The following is a 17025-nucleotide window of genomic DNA, read 5'->3' as shown; positions in this document are numbered from 1 at the left end:
TCGCAGTGGAAAGTCGCGACTGGCGCGCGAAGCGTAAGGAAAGGGACAAGTCAATGAAAGCAAATCGTTCTCGTCTTGTTCCTCCCGAAGAAACTGGAAGGACAAGTACAGAGAGGGAGAGAAAACCATCGCCACAGTGAAATACGCAGAGACATTGGCTTCCATGTTAGCGGGCGTCGTTGAACGTCCGGTAGAATCGAATTAAACGCTGACGCAGACGCACTAAGCGGTGCGTTAAGAGCAAGGCTACCTTCGATCTCCTTGTGGCTTACATTTTGTCACACCGCGAACGGCTTGGAGTTCGCACGTAAGTCGCGGCAAAATTTTTGTCCACATGTGCGGTCTCAGTTGAGTGTTTCCCTGGCCGAGTGATATCAAAGGACAAAATTTATTTTGAAATGATTTCTTCCGTGTGCTACATGCGTTTGACACTTTGTTTAGAGTCTGGCATCCAACATGTGTCTCTTGTTGAAGAGGGATCAAAAAGGGGACAGAAAAATTCAGGGGGCGCTTTGTTGACCTAAAGCTCGGAGAGGCGAAAGCCTTAAGCGCGGTGTTGCTGCTTGTGTCACTGATATGTGGTTACGATGTTAAGCTTCGCCTCTGAGTGTGGAACGCGATAGCGTCTTGCAACGCTGCCAGGGAGTCCACAGAACGCCATCGCCCGTTCGGCTCTACGTCTTGCTTGTCGGTAAATTAGTTTTTGAGGAAAGGAAATGTATCTGTCCCGCATATCTCGGTGAACACCTGAAGCTCGTCTTAATGAAAGGGAGGAAGATGGCAGTGAACGTAGACACCGTATTCACTAGACACGCCTTTTTTCATTCCAAACCCTCGAGCTGGCATGGCGGAGTGCTTACCGTGCTCGTCTCGCACTCCGGAGACCCTAGTTCGATTCCCGAACTCGACCAAATTTCTTATTGGTTTTATTTATTTATCTGGTCTCACTAGAAAGCTTAATTAGGCTAATTGGTTAATTAAGCAATGAACTAAACTCAGTCCCACTTAGTTGGAGCATCACTATACGAGCCCTTTAATTGGCTGCATGGTTACTAGCCAAAGTACAATTGGCCACGTTTGAAATTCAAGCACTGTGACGTCACGACCATTTCGACCAACTGAAAAGCGTGACATTTCTGTCGACATTGGATTGGATTGGAGTAAACTTTATTTGTGCCTGCAGTTGGACGCTCGCGCGCCCCGACGAGGGCCTACGTCGTCTACGAGGCTGCCGTTACTCGGCGCGGGTCTCCGCTCGCCGTTGCCGGCTCGCTGGATCCCTGCCTTTCGAGCGCCCCGAGGACCTGCTGGACGGCCCATAGCTGTTGGTCATGGTCGTTGCTCTTCGCGGCTGCCTCCAGCCGCGGCGGGATTGTTCCCGATCTTGCTTCATTTGGATTTTTGATGCAGTCCCACAAGATGTGCGTGTGATCTGCCGGCTCCCTCCGGCAGACTCTACACGTATCGGTCGGGTAGGTCTCGGGGTACATGCGATGCATCAGTCTCGGGCTCGGTAGCGATCCGGTCTGGAGCTGTCTCAGTAGTACCGCCTCCGCTCGACTCAGCCTCGGGTGCGGGGGTGGGAGAGTCTTGCGAGCCAGGCAGTAGGCCTTCGTGATTTCGCTGTAGTCGGTCATGCGGTCCTTGGCTCCGAACCACGTCGGACGGTGCGTTGCCGGGGCGCGTTTGGTTAGCGCTCGCGCCGCTGCATGTGCCGTCTCATTGTGGTTCGCACTGCGTTCCGACGCGTCGCCCGCGTGCGCCGGAAACCACTTGATTCTTACTCTTCTGTCTTGCAGTTTAGTCGCTCGTAGTACGCGCTCGGCCTCCCTGCAGACTTGGCCTTTGGCGAAGTTTCGCACCGCCTGTCTCGAGTCACTCAGCACCGTGTAGCAGTCTACGTCGGCAATGGCCAGGGCGATGGCCACCTCCTCCGCTTGTTCCGCTCCGGCGCCTCTCACGCTCGCTGCCGTCCTCGTGGCGCCGGTCGACGCCTCTATGACGATCGCTGCGAAGGCGTTCCGTTGGTATTCGGCCGCGTCCACGTACCGCGCGTGCTCGTCGTTGGCGTGCAGGTCGATGAGAACCTTGGCCCTCGCCGCTCTTCTTTCCTTGTTATACTCGGGGTTCATGTTCTTGGGTATGGGGTCGATTCTGGTCTGGCATCGGACCTCTTCGGGGACGGGGAGCTTCGTCTGCGCGTCGTTCGAGTGTCCGATTCCCAGGTCGTCCAGTATCTTCCTCCCGGCTTTGGTCGTGGACAGCCGCTCCAGTTGAGAGGTCCGTTGCGCTTCGGCTATTTCTTCGAGCGTGTTGTGGATCCCGAGTTGTAAGAGGCGGGTCGTGCTCGTGGACTCGAACAGGCCCAGCGCCGCCTTGTACGCTCTCCTGATGATTACATTAATTTTGTTGCGTTCGTGTTGCAGCCATCTATGGTAGGCTGCAACGTACGCGACGTGGCTGATGATGAAGGATTGGTCGACAAGTTCTGCTTACAACGATGAGGCATTAAAGGCTGCCGCCTTAATATAGCTACCGGGGTTTTTATGACCATTTGTGAGAAGAAAGGCGTGGCAGCGGACGTGAGCGCCGCGGGCATCTATATCTTATCCCCACCCGGCGGCAAACGTCCGCAGTTAGTTCCTGGCCTGGTGAACAGTGGCGACGTCAGGCAGAGAAGGGATACGCGCTGACTCACGCGTGCACGAACGCTATGCCGACAGCGCGAGGCTTACCGGAAGGCTTAGTCATCATCATCATCAGCCTGACTACGGCCACTGCAGCGAGGGGCTTCCTGGCCGCTTCGCACGCAGCGCATTTTACGCTAGCCGCTGATCCCCCGCGGCAACGCGGCGCCGAGGAGACGCTGAACAACCGACTGAGTCGACTGCGAACATTGTTGCCCTCTTCGTGCATCAGTGAGGACCTGAACTCTGTTGGCGGACTCGAGGAGGCGGGGTCGAACGGCAGTGAGTCACTGAAGATTTGGTTGAATGTAAGTATGCCTTCTGAAAACGTCGCTAATGCGTACCCGGCATTCTGATTACAACGGTATTGTTGCCGTATTACAAGGCCACTACGAAGAGTTATACTTATGGTTTTAGGGGGTTTAACGTCCCAAAGCGGCTGAGGCTATGAGGGGCGCTGGAGTGATGGGCTCCGGAAATTTCGACCACCTGGGGTTCTTTAAGGTGCACTGACATCGCACATTTCAGGGGTGCCTAGAATTTCGCGTCCCTTGAAATTCGACCGCCGCTTCCGGGAAGAGGCTACTTATAAAGGCTGGAATCACAAAGAATATTTGAAAAGAAGATCGTTCGAACCCGTTAATAAGGACATCCGGTTTGTTAGAATACCCGCTTTAGTCCAGTAGATATCAAGGATATTACACAGGCTGTTCTGTTCCTTATTTCACGCTATACTAAGTCAGTCAGGAATTTCTAGACGGGGTCTTTGTGTCAAAGATTTTGAAATTTTCGGCATTCAGTACTTTCCTAGGAAAGGATTATCGCATCGTATGAAAGAAAATTAGCGAACGGTGCCTTTTTCATTATAGGCGAAGAAACAATGTCCAGTTTGGTGCAGTTGAAGCCAGGAGAGATGGCGAGATAATGAACCACCATAAAAGTTCAACAAGGCTATTTTAAGAGGTCGTTAAGAATGAAGACACAGTCAAGGCTTATGTTGACGCTGTTTTGTGTGGCTCAAACGCGACGCATATAAGGACCACCAAGAGAAAAAAAATGGCCTGGCTTAGCTTATGGTTCAGCCTAGGATGCGAAGCATACCGCTAGCGGAGGCTGAGCGTCCGCAAGCGAGCGCACGAGTTGAGCCCCAGCTTTCACAGCTGTTGTGACGTCAGCGCTCCTAGCGGAAGGAGCGGGAGTTAGGCCGCCGGTGGAGGCTGCGCGTCCGCAAGCGAGCGCACGAGTTGAGCCCCAGCTTTCACAGCTGTTGTGACGTCATATCACGTGGTGCGCCGATGTAGGTCAAGTGGTAGCTACGCGGCCGTGCGCGGCGCAGCAAGGAAGAGCTCGGTTGTGCGGCTAGTATGCTTCGCATAATAAAAGGCGTAGGATTTGAACTCTTATTCAGGACGAATTTTAGGGCGCAGCTCTCTGGCGCACGTTCCTGCGTTTCGCTGCGTCGTCGTTAACCCTCGTAACCAGCTCCGCTGTCGGGGCAGGGCACTGCTCAAGCTGCGCGCGCTCCTGACGCCATTCCTCCCGCACGGCCAAACTGAAACACATGGCCGCCGCCGTACCGCCCATCGATTTACACCAACGTTACTGTTGGGGACCTTAATGTAGATATAAAGACAAACAGGAATTGCGTACCACTTATGCAGGAGAGCATCCCGTTCCTCTCGCTCGTAACGCCTCCCACGGCTACTACAACCTCGCGAAATACGTGCATAGATCTCGTCTTTGAGAACCAGCATTGGTGCAGCAAGTTGAGCATATATTCATTTATTTCTCCGAACCCAAAGCTTCCTTCATGACAATCAAGAAGTGTTAGTGGTGTGTTTTTTGAAGAAGGAATATTGTACGTATGTCTTGCTCAAATTCTTTGCCTCAATCTATCGAAAAACTGAAACAGCTGATGAGCTGCGCTCAAATTTCGCATTAGGAAGTAACGTAACCGACGGCAATTTTTCCTTTAACTACGCAGTTTTTGATGAAAGCTGTATAGTTTTCGTTTGTAGCGGTATGGCTACGCTTGGTTGGATGCTAATGAGTAATTACTGCCTTATTAGAAACCTACGCCACCTTGGGGATCCCCCTTCGAGCTGCTGAAAAATTTGCTCTCTCCCAACCTTATGCTAGCCGTCTCGGTTAAATCCGTTGGTAGAGTGGCTTCACCGATGAGGTGGTGGTCTCGGGTTCGAACCCCAGACCGGGGGGACTTTTTCTTCAACTACAAAATTTCGGTGCAAGCTGTGTAGCTTTCCTTTGTACTCTTATGGCTGCGCTTGGGCAGATTGTCATGAGTAACCAATTGCTTATCGAAATATTGACCGTTTCCTCAAAGACTATTTCCACCGATGTTCCGTTCCAGCCCAGTGCAGTTGAAGACCGCCATATTCAACCACTTCCTCGTCGCTTCAGCAAGACACCAAAATGACACGGCTAGCATTGGTTCGCTATAGCAGTAACGCTCGCAGTGATGTGCGTTGCCCACAGTGCGCGCGGTGCTTCTTTGTTCGGTACCTCGAGGAAACAGGTGGGGAACAACAAGGGAGTCTTGCGCAAAACGAAGCTAGTTCCTGAGGTCAGCAAGACGGCCTCATGGTTCAAGGTTATCAAGAGCAAGGTTGTCGGTAAGCAGACACAAGAAAAGTTCTCTTCTGGGCAACGTCGGTGACCACTGTGACAAATGGTTATGCCATTGCACTCCCGAGCATGATGTATGGGTTCCATACAAAGGTACAGACGTGCCTCAAAGTTTGAGAGTATTTGTGACTAAGGACCATTCCTCGCACATTAACGGCCTGCTCGGCAAACCGCCGGTTCAGGTCCGGCATTGTAACGCTCTCTAGTTTTCTAATACACGTGTGAGCTGTTAAACAGCGTATCTGTTCTCGAGTGCTCCTGATGCTAGTGTGTCATTTTTTGTATCCTATCCCGAAAACATCCGCCAATAATCATTTTGACATTTTTCCCGAGGGAATAATAAGACGTGGCTTCAGGAGTTAAAATATGTAGTTGGGCGAGGCGGCCAGAGGCGCGTTACAGATGGAAAACGTAAGCACTGGCAAGATCTGGGGTCGTTTGTTTTAATGATTTCACTCAGGAACGACTCCTTCTTTTCCAATAATCACCAGCTTCTGTTTAAATGAATGATTTAATGTGGCATGATCGCGCTGAGATAAATGTTTCGTTTTTAACACTCGCCGTCATTGACAACTGAATTTGTCCTGGAGCTTTTGATTCTTAAGAGCACAGCAAAACTTGACAGTATTTTCGTTAATTCGCTGAAAGTTAACAAAACAGCGTAAACTGCGACAGCTGAATTTGCGTACTCAAAGACAAAAGAGCCTCTGAGAAACAGCGGGCACGTCGATAAGGGTTGAGTTCAGCTGACGTAAGTTACTAGTGTGATTAACCCTGCGATTTTTCTGCCACTAATTTCTCTGCCGTAGCCACACTTAGGTATTAATTAAGCTCGACAATTTTAGGTACACATTTGTAACCTGGCAGAATCAAATCGCCCCGCACGCATTCATTCACGATAGCCATCAACTGCGCCTGTGACCATCTCGAGCAGAGATCAGAATCGTGAAGGAATTTCATTGATCCTGAAGGAATCCTCTGGGAGCTTTATTTTTTTAAGGAAAATATCAGGTCTCAATTAGCAATAAAGAATACTCTAGACGGACTGCTAGCACGCGCAAGAATTTTATTTTTGAGCAGAACAATGCATTTGAATGAAGAAAATCTGATACCAAATGGAGGTCGGCCAACCCTCCAAATATTCCAAAGGACCCCCCAAAACATGGAAGTAGGCTCACCACAGAAAATGGATTGCGATGGATTAGAGGATAGATTAGGGCGGTTCATATTGGAAGGTACAACGCAAAAGAGACGCAAGCCGTACAGAAAGAGGAGACAGACAAAGCGCTTGTCTATGTCCTTTTCCTGTACAGGGTCGTCCACTCTTAGTTAGAACCCGCTAGCGCATGGCCGCACTCTTCAGAGGGCCACCGCATACGACACAGTCGCTCATCGCAGCAAAGTGGCGCATGAGAAGGTGTACCCGGACTTGGTGCTTCGCGTCATCTGCCACTCCGCTTCGATGCGCAGCCGTTTCGGACGCAGTGACCCTCCGAAGGGCACGGCCATGCGCTAGCGCATTCTAACTAAGAGTAGAAGACCCTGTACGTCTTGCGTCTCTTTTGCGCTGTACCTTCCTATATGAACCGCTACCAATTTGCCCAACTGTCCATCCTTCTTCAGTAGATTAGGATGGGTTAGTGGGAGTTGGTGGATCGGGTGAGTATAATTCCATATGATAATCCAATAGAAGGTACCCGAGCATTCTAGTCCCTACAATTTCAAATTTGGCGGTGCTGGTGACGTTATGACCCTCTCGACAAGTCAGGGAATTTTCTTAAGCAGAAACACGGCATGTTTTTCAACATGACTACCTAAATGCTGTTGCATTAATATTCGCAAAAGGCTCCAGTCGTAAATTCTGGCAGCGTCGAGAGCAGCTTCGAATACTTATTCCTAGTTCTTCGCAATGTGGTGGCGAGCGAATGAGCTACGACACGCTCACGAGGCGTGCACCACGCACGCCTTGGCCCTGTTACGTCACAATATATAACTCCGAAGATTGTCACGCCGGTTCACCGTCCCTCGTACAGTTAACGCTGAATTAGAGCACCGTATCTACATTGCAATGGAGCTGACTGACTTACCATCTTCTATGGCGATAATTCGCAGGCCTCGCCTGGTGGGTTATTGCAATCATCGTCATTGTGCCCCTGCTTGGATTGGTCTGCATCATCGCCCTCTGCGTCTGCATCTGCAGGGCGTGCGCAAAACCACAGGTATTCTCTTCACGAAATTGAAATTTTGACTGCAGCTGAAATTGAAATTTTTGACTACAGATAACTCAGCTGCTACAAACGCACTAAAAGATTATTCCTGGACAATATTGTCACGGATGGGTCCTTAATCACACAGGCTAGGCGCAAGCCGCCAACAGAGAAGCAGAGTCCCAGCTCCGAGAGCACGCGAGTTCCACACTTCTTCGTCCTTTCGGCGCCGCTCGGGGACACCTGGCGGCATTATTCCCCCTCCCCAAAAAAGAAAGCAAAAACGTGGGCGCACATTGAGTGAACGGGAGGAAGTAAGCAAGTGAACAGACGGTCACATGCCGCTCAACGGCTGCAGGCACTAATAAAAAGAACACGCGGAAGAGGCTACGTCCCTTACTGTGTACAGTAAGGCTTCATGCGCAGTACGTGCACGACCTCAGGCTGAGGTCGACGGCGCGAACTCGGTAGAGTGCCATCGGGGAGGACTTCATACGTCACATCCGTGATACGGCGCAACACTGTGTACGGTCCAAAGTAGCGGCTCAGGAGCTTCTCCGACAGACCTGGGCGACGTACTGGGGTCCATACCCACACTTTGTCGTCGGGGTGGTACTCTACGTGTCGATGTCGTTGGTTGTAGCGTTTTGCATCCGTGGCCTGCTGCCGTCGGATGTGCATACGGGCCAGTTGCCGGGCTTCCTCTGCGTGCCGGGTAAACTCCTCGGCGTCCGACGTGAGCTCCTGGTCGTCAGGGGCGCACGGAAGCATGGCGTCGAGCATTGTCTGTACGTCACGCCCGTAGACGAGGCGAAACGGCGTAAAGCGAGTCGTTTCCTGAAGCGCCGTGTTATAGGCAAACGTCACGTATGGGAGGATCTCGTCCCAGGTCTTGTGCTGTACATCGACGTACATGGCGAGCATGGCCGCTAAGGTTTTGTTGAGGCGCTCCGTGAGCCCGTTTGACTGCGGGTGGTATGCAGTAGTCTTGCGGTGGGTCGTGTGACTCAGCCGGAACACCTCGTGCAAGAGCTGCGCAGTAAACGCAGTGCCTCTGTCGGTGATTACGGAAGACGGGGCGCCGTGTCGTAAAACGATGTGGTGTATGAAGAAATGCGCGATTTCCGAGGATGTACTGCGCGGCACCGCCTTGGTTTCCGCATAGCGCGTCAAATAATCAGTCGCAACTATAATCCACTTATTGCCAGATGCTGATACAGGAAATGGGCCCAGAAGATCAATGCCGACTTGGTCAAAAGGTGTGCGAGGTGGTTCAATTGGATGGAGCAAACCTGCAGGCTTTAGCGGTGGCGACTTACGACGCTGGCACTCACGGCAACCTCTGACGTAGCGATGAATGGTCGCTGCAAGTTTAGGCCAATAATAGGCCTGACGCACTCGGGCTAGCGTGCGTGCAAATCCCAAGTGGCCAGATGTGGGCTCATCATGACACGCTGAAAGGATGTCGTCGCGGAGGTCTGATGGTACGACTAGGAGGTAGGTCCGGTCACCGTTACGTGAGTTTTTCTTGTAGAGTACGCCATTGCGAATACAAAAAGAGGACAGGTGGCGGGAAAAGGGTCGAGGTACGTTGGAAGCATGGCCCTCTAGGTGATCCATGACAGACCGCAGGCCAGCGTCAGCACGCTGCCTTGCCACCAAGTCCGAACTGCTGACCACACCTAGGAAACGATGGTCGTCCTCTGCGCTGTCATCAGCTTGCTCAACGGGTGCGCGCGAGAGCGTGTCGGCATCTTCGTGTTTACGTCCGGACTTATAGACAATTGTATAATCAAATTCCTGAAGGCGAAGGCTCCAGCGTGCCAGGCGGCCTGATGGGTCCCGGAGATTGGTCAGCCAGCACAAGGAATGGTGGTCTGTGACGACTTTGAAAGGGCGACCGTAGATATAGGGCCGAAATTTCATCGTGGCCCAGATGACGGCGAGGCACTCCTTTTCTGAGGTGGAATAGTTGATTTCGGTGCGCGAGAGTGTGCGACTTGCATACGCGATCACACGTTCCACGCCTTCTTGATGCTGAACGAGGACGGCACCAAGCCCAATATTGCTAGCGTCGGTGTGTATCTCGGTAGCAGCCTCCTCATCAAAGTGAGCAAGCACAGGGGTAGTGTGCAGCCGTTGTCGCAGCTCTGTGAAAGCAGCCTCTTGCGCGGCAGTCCAGACGAACGGTGTATCTTCACGCGTTAAGCGGGTCAAGGGTTCAGCGATGTTGGAGAAGTCTGCGATAAAACGGCGGTAGTAGGCGCACAAACCCAAGAAGCGCTTGAGCGCTTTATTTGTAGTAGGACGGGGAAACTCGGCTACGGCGGCAGTTTTCTCGGGGTCAGGTTTTACACCGTCGGCGCTCACAACATGGCCAAGAAACTTGAGCTCTTTGTAGCCAAAGTGGCACTTCTCGGGTTTAAGTGTCAAGTCGGCCAACCGCAGGGCATCCAGCACGGTCCGCAGTCGTTCAAGGTGTTGGTCGAAGGTTTCTGAAAACACCACCACGTCATCTAGATAAACTAAACAGGTTTGCCATTTGAGGCCAGCCAGGACAGTGTCCATCATGCGCTGAAACGTCGCAGGCGCTGAACAAAGGCCGAAGGGCAACACCTTAAATTCATATAGGCCGTCGGGTGTGATGAAGGCAGTTTTTTCGCGGTCACGTTCATCAACCTCAATCTGCCAATATCCGCTCTTTAGGTCGATTGATGAAAAATACTTGGCGCGGCGAAGTCTGTCGAGTGAGTCGTCGATGCGAGGCAGCGGGTAGACGTCCTTTTTCGTTATGGCGTTCAGCTTACGGTAATCGACGCAAAAGCGCAAAGTCCCATCCTTCTTCTTTACCAGAACAACAGGCGACGACCACGGGCTCTTAGAAGGCTGAATTATGCCGTCTGTAAGCATCTCCTTCACCTGCGTTTGGATGGCGTCGCGTTCCTTCGGGGAAATGCGGTACGGCTGCTGTCGTATGGGGCGAGCATCATCGGAAGTGATGATTCGATGCTTTGTGACCGCCGTTTGCCGCACTTTCGAGGAGGATGCAAAGCAGGTTTGGTATTGAAGCAGTAGGGCGCGTAGGTCGCGCTGTTGAGTGGCTGATAGCCCGGAGCTAATATCGATGCGATCCAGGGACGTCTCCGGTTGTACCATGCCCTCGGACGCAAAACACTCAGTAACATCTGCCAATTGGTCGGCCCACGCTATGGCAGTAGCTCGGAAAAGGCGACGAGGTTCGTTGGTAAAATTAGTAATCAGGAGCTCCGACCGACCGTTATGGAGGTGGACAAGGCTTCGGGCCGAGCAAATGCCGTGTGTCAGTAGCAAGGAAAGGTTGCCCTCGGCGACTGCAGTTCAACAGCTCATCGTGGTCATCGTGGGTTGGACGCCTTCAGTTCTACTTTGAAGCTAACAACATCACAGACCCAGCCTTGAAGAGGGCCAACCTGCTGACGCTGTGCGGGGAGCAGACCTACGATACTGTCTGCGCCCTTATTCAGCCAAGCACACCAGCGGCAGTGTCTTACGACGACATCGTAAAAGCGCTGCAAAAGCACTACGACCCAAGGCCATCCGAGGTCTACAGCCGGGCTCGCTTCCAACGACGAGATCAACTGGGAGGAGAAACTGTGAGCGCCTACGTAGCCGCGCTCAAGAAGCTCGCTGCCGACTGCAATTTTGGAACGCTGTCGACAACAGCTACCGGGCAGGAGGGAGACGCAGCTTCTTCTGCTAACACCACCATGCTTCCCTTGGACGTGATGTTACGCGACAGATTTGTGTGCGGACTGAGTGACGAGTCACTGCAGCAGCGCCTGTTCGCTGAGAAGGACCTCACATTCAGCAAAGCTTACGACATCGCCGTTCGAGCGGAGAGCGCCGGTCACCAGCAGAGAGGGATTCGCCGGAACACCGAGCCGGTACACCAGACAAGCAACCAGGTGCGCAAGCCTTCTGTTGTTGTAAAATCGGTCAAAAAGGCACAACGCTGCTGGCGGTGTGACGACCAACACAACCCCCAGGGATGTCGATTCCAGTCAGCCACGTGTAATTTTTGCCACAAGCGAGGGCATATCGAAAGAGCATGCATTACGAAACGGAGACTTGCCAAGATAAAGTCACCTTCCCAGCCTAATCACAGCGTCAACGCCTCAGAGAATACGCCGCTATCTGATCTCCATGGAACAACATCAGCAACACCATCTGTGTTGTACGACCTGAACACCATGAATCTCGGCACGCGACCGAAGATTTTTACAGAAGTAAGCGTACATCACCAGCTGATTAGGTTCGAGGTGGACTCCGGCGCAGCCTGTACTCTGATCAGTGAGGACACGTTCCGAACTTCATGGCCATCTGACGCACCCGCCCTGCAACAAGACGACACGCACCTGCGAACGTGGTCAGGACAGAATCTGCCACTATTGGGCTCTGCCAACGTGCAGGTTAACTACAACGGCCAGACCCATACGCTACCTCTGCTTGTTGTGAAGGGCACAGGATCAAGCCTTCTAGGGAGAAACTGGTTTTCTCCACTAGGCGTGATGATATGCGGTAAACATCAAAACGCCGATGCGCTAAGCCGTCTGCCACTAGACGCAACTGTTGACGAACCATTTCCACCAGGAGACGTTCTGATGTTCGAAGCACTGCCAGAACCTCCGCTTACAGCAGGCACAGTTGCAGCATCTACGCAGAAGTGCGCAGCTCTCCGGCTAGTTTACACAGCTGTTCAACAAGGCAACGTGCATAAACTCAAAGGGGACAACTTCGACGCTTACCGCAGGCGAGCTACAGAGTTGAGCACCCATCGCGGCTGCATCATATTTGGGTCCCGAGTTGTGATTCCGAGAGAACTACGCGCACAAGCTATGTCTCTCATCCACGCCGGACATCGGGGCATCGTTGCAATGAAAAAGTGTGCCAGAAGCTACATGTGGTGGCCTGGAATTGACAACGACATCGAAACAGTGGTGCGAGAATGCAAGCCTTGCCAGAGCAGCCGGAGCGCCCCGCCGAAAGCTCCTGTCCCAGAATGGGAAAAGCCAGACACACCATGGCACACACTGCACATTGATTTTGCAGGACCAATTGAGGGCTGCACTTTCCTTGTGGTCGTAGATGCCTACACAAAGTGGCTTGAGATAAGGCAAATGGGACAGACGACTTCGGCAGTAGTCATTGACAACCTCCGATCACTATTTGCAACGTTCGGCCTGCCGCGCAAGGTAGTGTCGGACAACGGAACACCGTTTGTGTCTGCGGAGATCCTCAAGTTTTATCGCGACAACGGGATCTCATCAGTTACATCGGCCCCCTACCACCCAGCGACAAACGGACAAGCCGAGCGCTACGTAGCCGAGCTAAAACGCGCCCTTGAAAGAGATCAGACAGGCTCGCTGCAGCGCCGCCTTGCGCGCTTTCTCTTCAAGCAGCACACGACGGTTCAGAGCACAACAGGCGAGACCCCCTCGAAAATGATGTTCGAGCGTGAAATGCGAACCCAGCTCACAGCCATCCTCCCCGAGCCAAAGGCAGAGACGTTCCGGGAAGAAAAAGCAATTCCGCGCTGCGGCACGCTTAATGAGGGGCAGCGCGTCCTCGCCCGACAGTTTCTGAAAAAGCCACGCTGGGAGGAAGCTACAATTGTCAGACGCATAGGCCTGCGCTCTTGGCTCGTCAACATACATGGCACAGTAGCACGCCGACATCTCAACCAGCTGCGTAGATTTACGACGCCGTCTGAGAGCTGTCCGCCAGCGGAGAGAACACGTGCACCATCTTCCCACATAGCCTGGCACCCTTCCCGGAAGAAGAGACTTCGCCCAGGACAGACCTAGGAGACACAGCGAACAACAGCCAGCCTACAAGTGTTTCTCCCCCGAGCGCACAAAGCCAGCGCGCCTCCACGCGTGAGCGCCGACCCCCTGCACGATACCAGGCAACTTTCTAAGGGGGAAGGAAGTGTTGTGTCCCCCCCTTATTGCTTTTGTGTGTGTGCGCCTCCTCCTAACGACCACTCAATCCTCCTCCTAACGACACTTGCCCCTCGTCGCACGCTGTCACCAGATGCCCCCCCACGGTGCGCCCCCGCACCCTCCTCCTGTTCTGGGAAGCCACTCCCTCCCGTGGACGCTTCTCAGCTCCCTCCTTTCTTCGGGCGGCCAGTTCGGCTGCTGCCTCGGTCGACGCTGGTCGCACCCTCTTCAGCTTTAAATAAACGAAGTCTAAAAGTACCGTGTGCGTCTTTCGCTGCATTCAACACAGCGACCGGACACGACACTTACGACACACAGCTCTCTGATCTTACCGCTTCACTAGTTGTGGAGCACCCCATATAGGGTGGTGAAAATTTTAATTTACAAAGTGTGACTGGCAGGTCGTTAAAAGGGTCCATGCATTAAGAAAAGGCTGTCTGAATGGACCAAAATTCGGAGCTCACAGATTGTCGCGAGATCTGTTGTCAGTGCTGTTAACTGTGTCCAAGTTACGAAGTCCGAGATTGTTGATAAGCGCACAGCCACTCGGCAAGGAAATGAGTGAAAAAGGCGAGATAACAAAAATCCACAGATGTGGCAGCTCAAGAAATAAACGCTCTTCAAACGATACTGGCAACAAAAGGTGACAGCTTTTCTTGGCCGCTTCCAGATGTCATCCTCATCCGCAGTAAGCACAAGCACTGCAAAGTGGTACAGTGACGATTAACTTTTTGGAGCTGTGTTTCAAGCCCCTTTTTATTGCAATAAATGTTAATTAATTAATTCATTAACTAATTACAAGTGGCATGGTCGAAGGCTCTGCTTGCGACCCAGTTGGTCCTCTTCGCCATAGGAGCCTTTGTGGGACGCTGAACGACCGTGTGGTCTACGCTGTCCTGATGTTACTAAAAACTGGGAGAGCTGTGCATCCTACGGCATATGGGTATGCTGATGATGCTAGTATTTTGCACAGACTGCGTATAACATTACGATAAGCCTGGCCCATCAAAGCCTGTTGGAGCTTTTCAAGAGATGCATATCAACAAAGCAGTTCTTTAGGAGATTCAGTCAAAAAAAAGAAGACAAAAATTAGGGCAGACTCCATTTATGCATAGTGGACTGCAAAAGAAGTTGAATAAGCGAGAAGTTAATAATAACAGAGCAGAGCGCCGCCGCGGTGGCTCAGCGGTTATGGTGCTGGGCTGCTGACCCAAAAGACGCGGGTTCGATCCCGGCCGCGGCGGCTAGAATTCCTTTGGAGGAGAAATTCTTGAGGCTCGTGTACTGTGCGATGTCAGTGCACGTTAAAGAACCCCAGTTGGTCGAAATTTCCGGAGCCCTCCACTACGGCGTCTCTCATAGCCTTAGTCGCTTTGGGACGTTAAACCCCATAAACCAAACAACCAATAATAACAGAGCGGTGTATTAAAGGCGAAAAGAAGAGCCTGTCGGTGTGAGTGCTGGCGCATCATAATAATAATAAATAATCAGCAATCAGGAGTACATGCATGTTATTTTCACACTTAGTGTTCAGAGGCAGCCAGCATCGCAAAGTAAGAATGATGAAATTCAGCATAATGGTTTTTTTTTCTTTTCTGGGGCTTAATGTTTAAAACCGAATAATTCTATGAGGGATGCCGTTTTGGAGATCTCCGGAGAATTTCGACCGTTTGGGGTTTTTTGACGTTCACTGATATCGTACAGAGCAGTCGGGTCTCAAGCAAATGACCTACACGGAAATGCGACCACCGCGGCTGAGGTCAAGCCCGCATATTCAGGCTCAGCAGCCGAGCGCGCTGACCATTGAGCCACCGCGGCGGCAAAGTTCATCAAACAGTGAGGTCAGAGATTAAAGCCAACCCTAATCATGAGGGTGTTTAAATGATTAAACGCAAGTGTGCTTCAGCAGGCGAGGGACGTTCGTTGCAAACTGCGAAAAGGAACAGTAAAAAAACTGAAATATCGCAATTTTAAACTGTTTTTTAGTTCGTTACGACTGCGCAACCTGTGTTGCTTGTTCGTTCTTAACATCTGGTTCACGTTAGCAAAACACCCCGTTTATGCTTTCATATTTCACACCACTGATGATTTTCTCCCATGCCTTCGGAACCTGCAGGTGACCTCGACATACGTGACGCTGCAGCCCGGTCCAGGCAACGGTGGTAGGGAAATGGAGTACCCAAAATGGCCGCAGCAAGGAACTACACCCAATAACTCACGCCTGTACAACGCAGACTTCTGAAACCCTATCTACATGACATTCTAATTGAATCCTATAACAATCCGAACATTACAATCACCTTGCGTTGGATACCTGGTCATGCAGGGATCGAGGGAAATGATTTGGTTCATCAACGGGCCCGCGAAATCAACATCCGGGCTCCTTCGATGCCCCGGCCAAATCCAACCTCAGTGGAAGATGCCGCAACATACATAAAACGGATAGCTGAATAGTGCCACAACGCCAGGGACAGTAACTGCAAATCAGTACACAAACCTTAACCGTCGCTGAACACGGAACAAGCACACGTCTTTCGCAAAGTTCAACTTAACACTCTCCTCACCCTGCTAATGATCTACAAACTCGTATGGCGTGACGCAGCTCACTGTCCCAACTGTCCAGAGATCAAGGCATACTCAGAATACACTCTATACTCATGCAACACTGCCATTACCTCTCTCTATTTTCCTTACACCCCATCTCCATCCCGAAGTGCTTGGATCATCAGCTGGCCTTGGCGGAGCAATCACTCTTCTCCACTGGGCCTTAGTGCTGGACTCAAATAAAGTTTCTTCCCCCTCTTGACAATGTACCGCTTCAGGAGTTTCAGGATGCTTGGATCTGCGCACAGCTCCTACGAGTGTTTGCGTCATCTTAATCGCATAACTGTAAGTTTTACCCACGACATCCATGAAGGATCTTCCAAAGTTATTAGAAACACGCCTTCAAAAATGTAATCGCGTATAACTGCTACCCTATAATCGCTACGAGTTTTCTCACGAACGAGTGTAGTTGATTGCCGCTGTGCCAAATGTCGCTCCTGAAAAATGTGTTCCCTCAGATGATTAAAAATTTCTGATACTTGGGGAACGCCGATGGAGACAGGTGGTGTGAGGACAGATGCTTACCTAGTACCCCACTGGTACATCTTATAAAAAGTATTCTCGGAGATTACTATTAGAGTGCAGCTTGCAAAAAAAAAGCGCCACAGCAGATGTGGCCTCTTGGTACATGAGACATCGTGTCCATGAAAAAATACGCTCTTGTTGTACCTCCTGTATCAACACAAGAACTGGTTCTAAAGCAAGTTCAGCTTTACAGCGATGAATCGGGAAGGAATCAGTACGGAGTATTCAGATATAATACCGGGGACAGAAATCTCCGGGACCCATAAAAGGCAATCGAAGCTGATAGCTGTGTTATCAGCGGATTGCTCGAGACCACACTTGTGGCGAAGGTTACGTAAAGCAGTGATTTTTGATGACATGGTACCTGCATGCCTA

The 17025-nt window shown here is 51.5% G+C and overlaps 1 protein-coding gene across 2 annotated transcripts; it reads left to right on the top strand.

Annotated features, from left to right (window-relative positions):
- Positions 1 to 274: 274 nt before the first annotated feature.
- LOC149365170 (uncharacterized) lies at positions 275 to 16410 on the top strand. 2 transcript variants are annotated; one of them, XM_089579184.1, is made up of 3 exons: positions 275 to 2995; positions 7446 to 7552; positions 15638 to 16410. In XM_089579184.1, exons 1-3 carry the CDS (start codon positions 2714 to 2716, stop codon positions 15639 to 15641), a joined length of 393 nt encoding a protein of 130 aa, XP_089435310.1. In that variant the 5' UTR covers positions 275 to 2713; the 3' UTR covers positions 15642 to 16410. The 2 variants fall into 2 exon arrangements, with proteins under 2 accessions (XP_089435310.1, XP_089435239.1); XM_089579113.1 differs by lacking the exon at positions 7446 to 7552.
- Positions 16411 to 17025: the final 615 nt, after the last annotated feature.

Source organism: Amblyomma mixtum, chromosome 1, assembly GCF_055824585.1.
Source record: "Amblyomma mixtum isolate Tamu chromosome 1, ASM5582458v1, whole genome shotgun sequence".
Taxonomy (NCBI): Eukaryota; Metazoa; Arthropoda; class Arachnida; order Ixodida; family Ixodidae; genus Amblyomma; species Amblyomma mixtum.
This window is presented reverse-complemented; position numbering and strand designations above follow the sequence as displayed.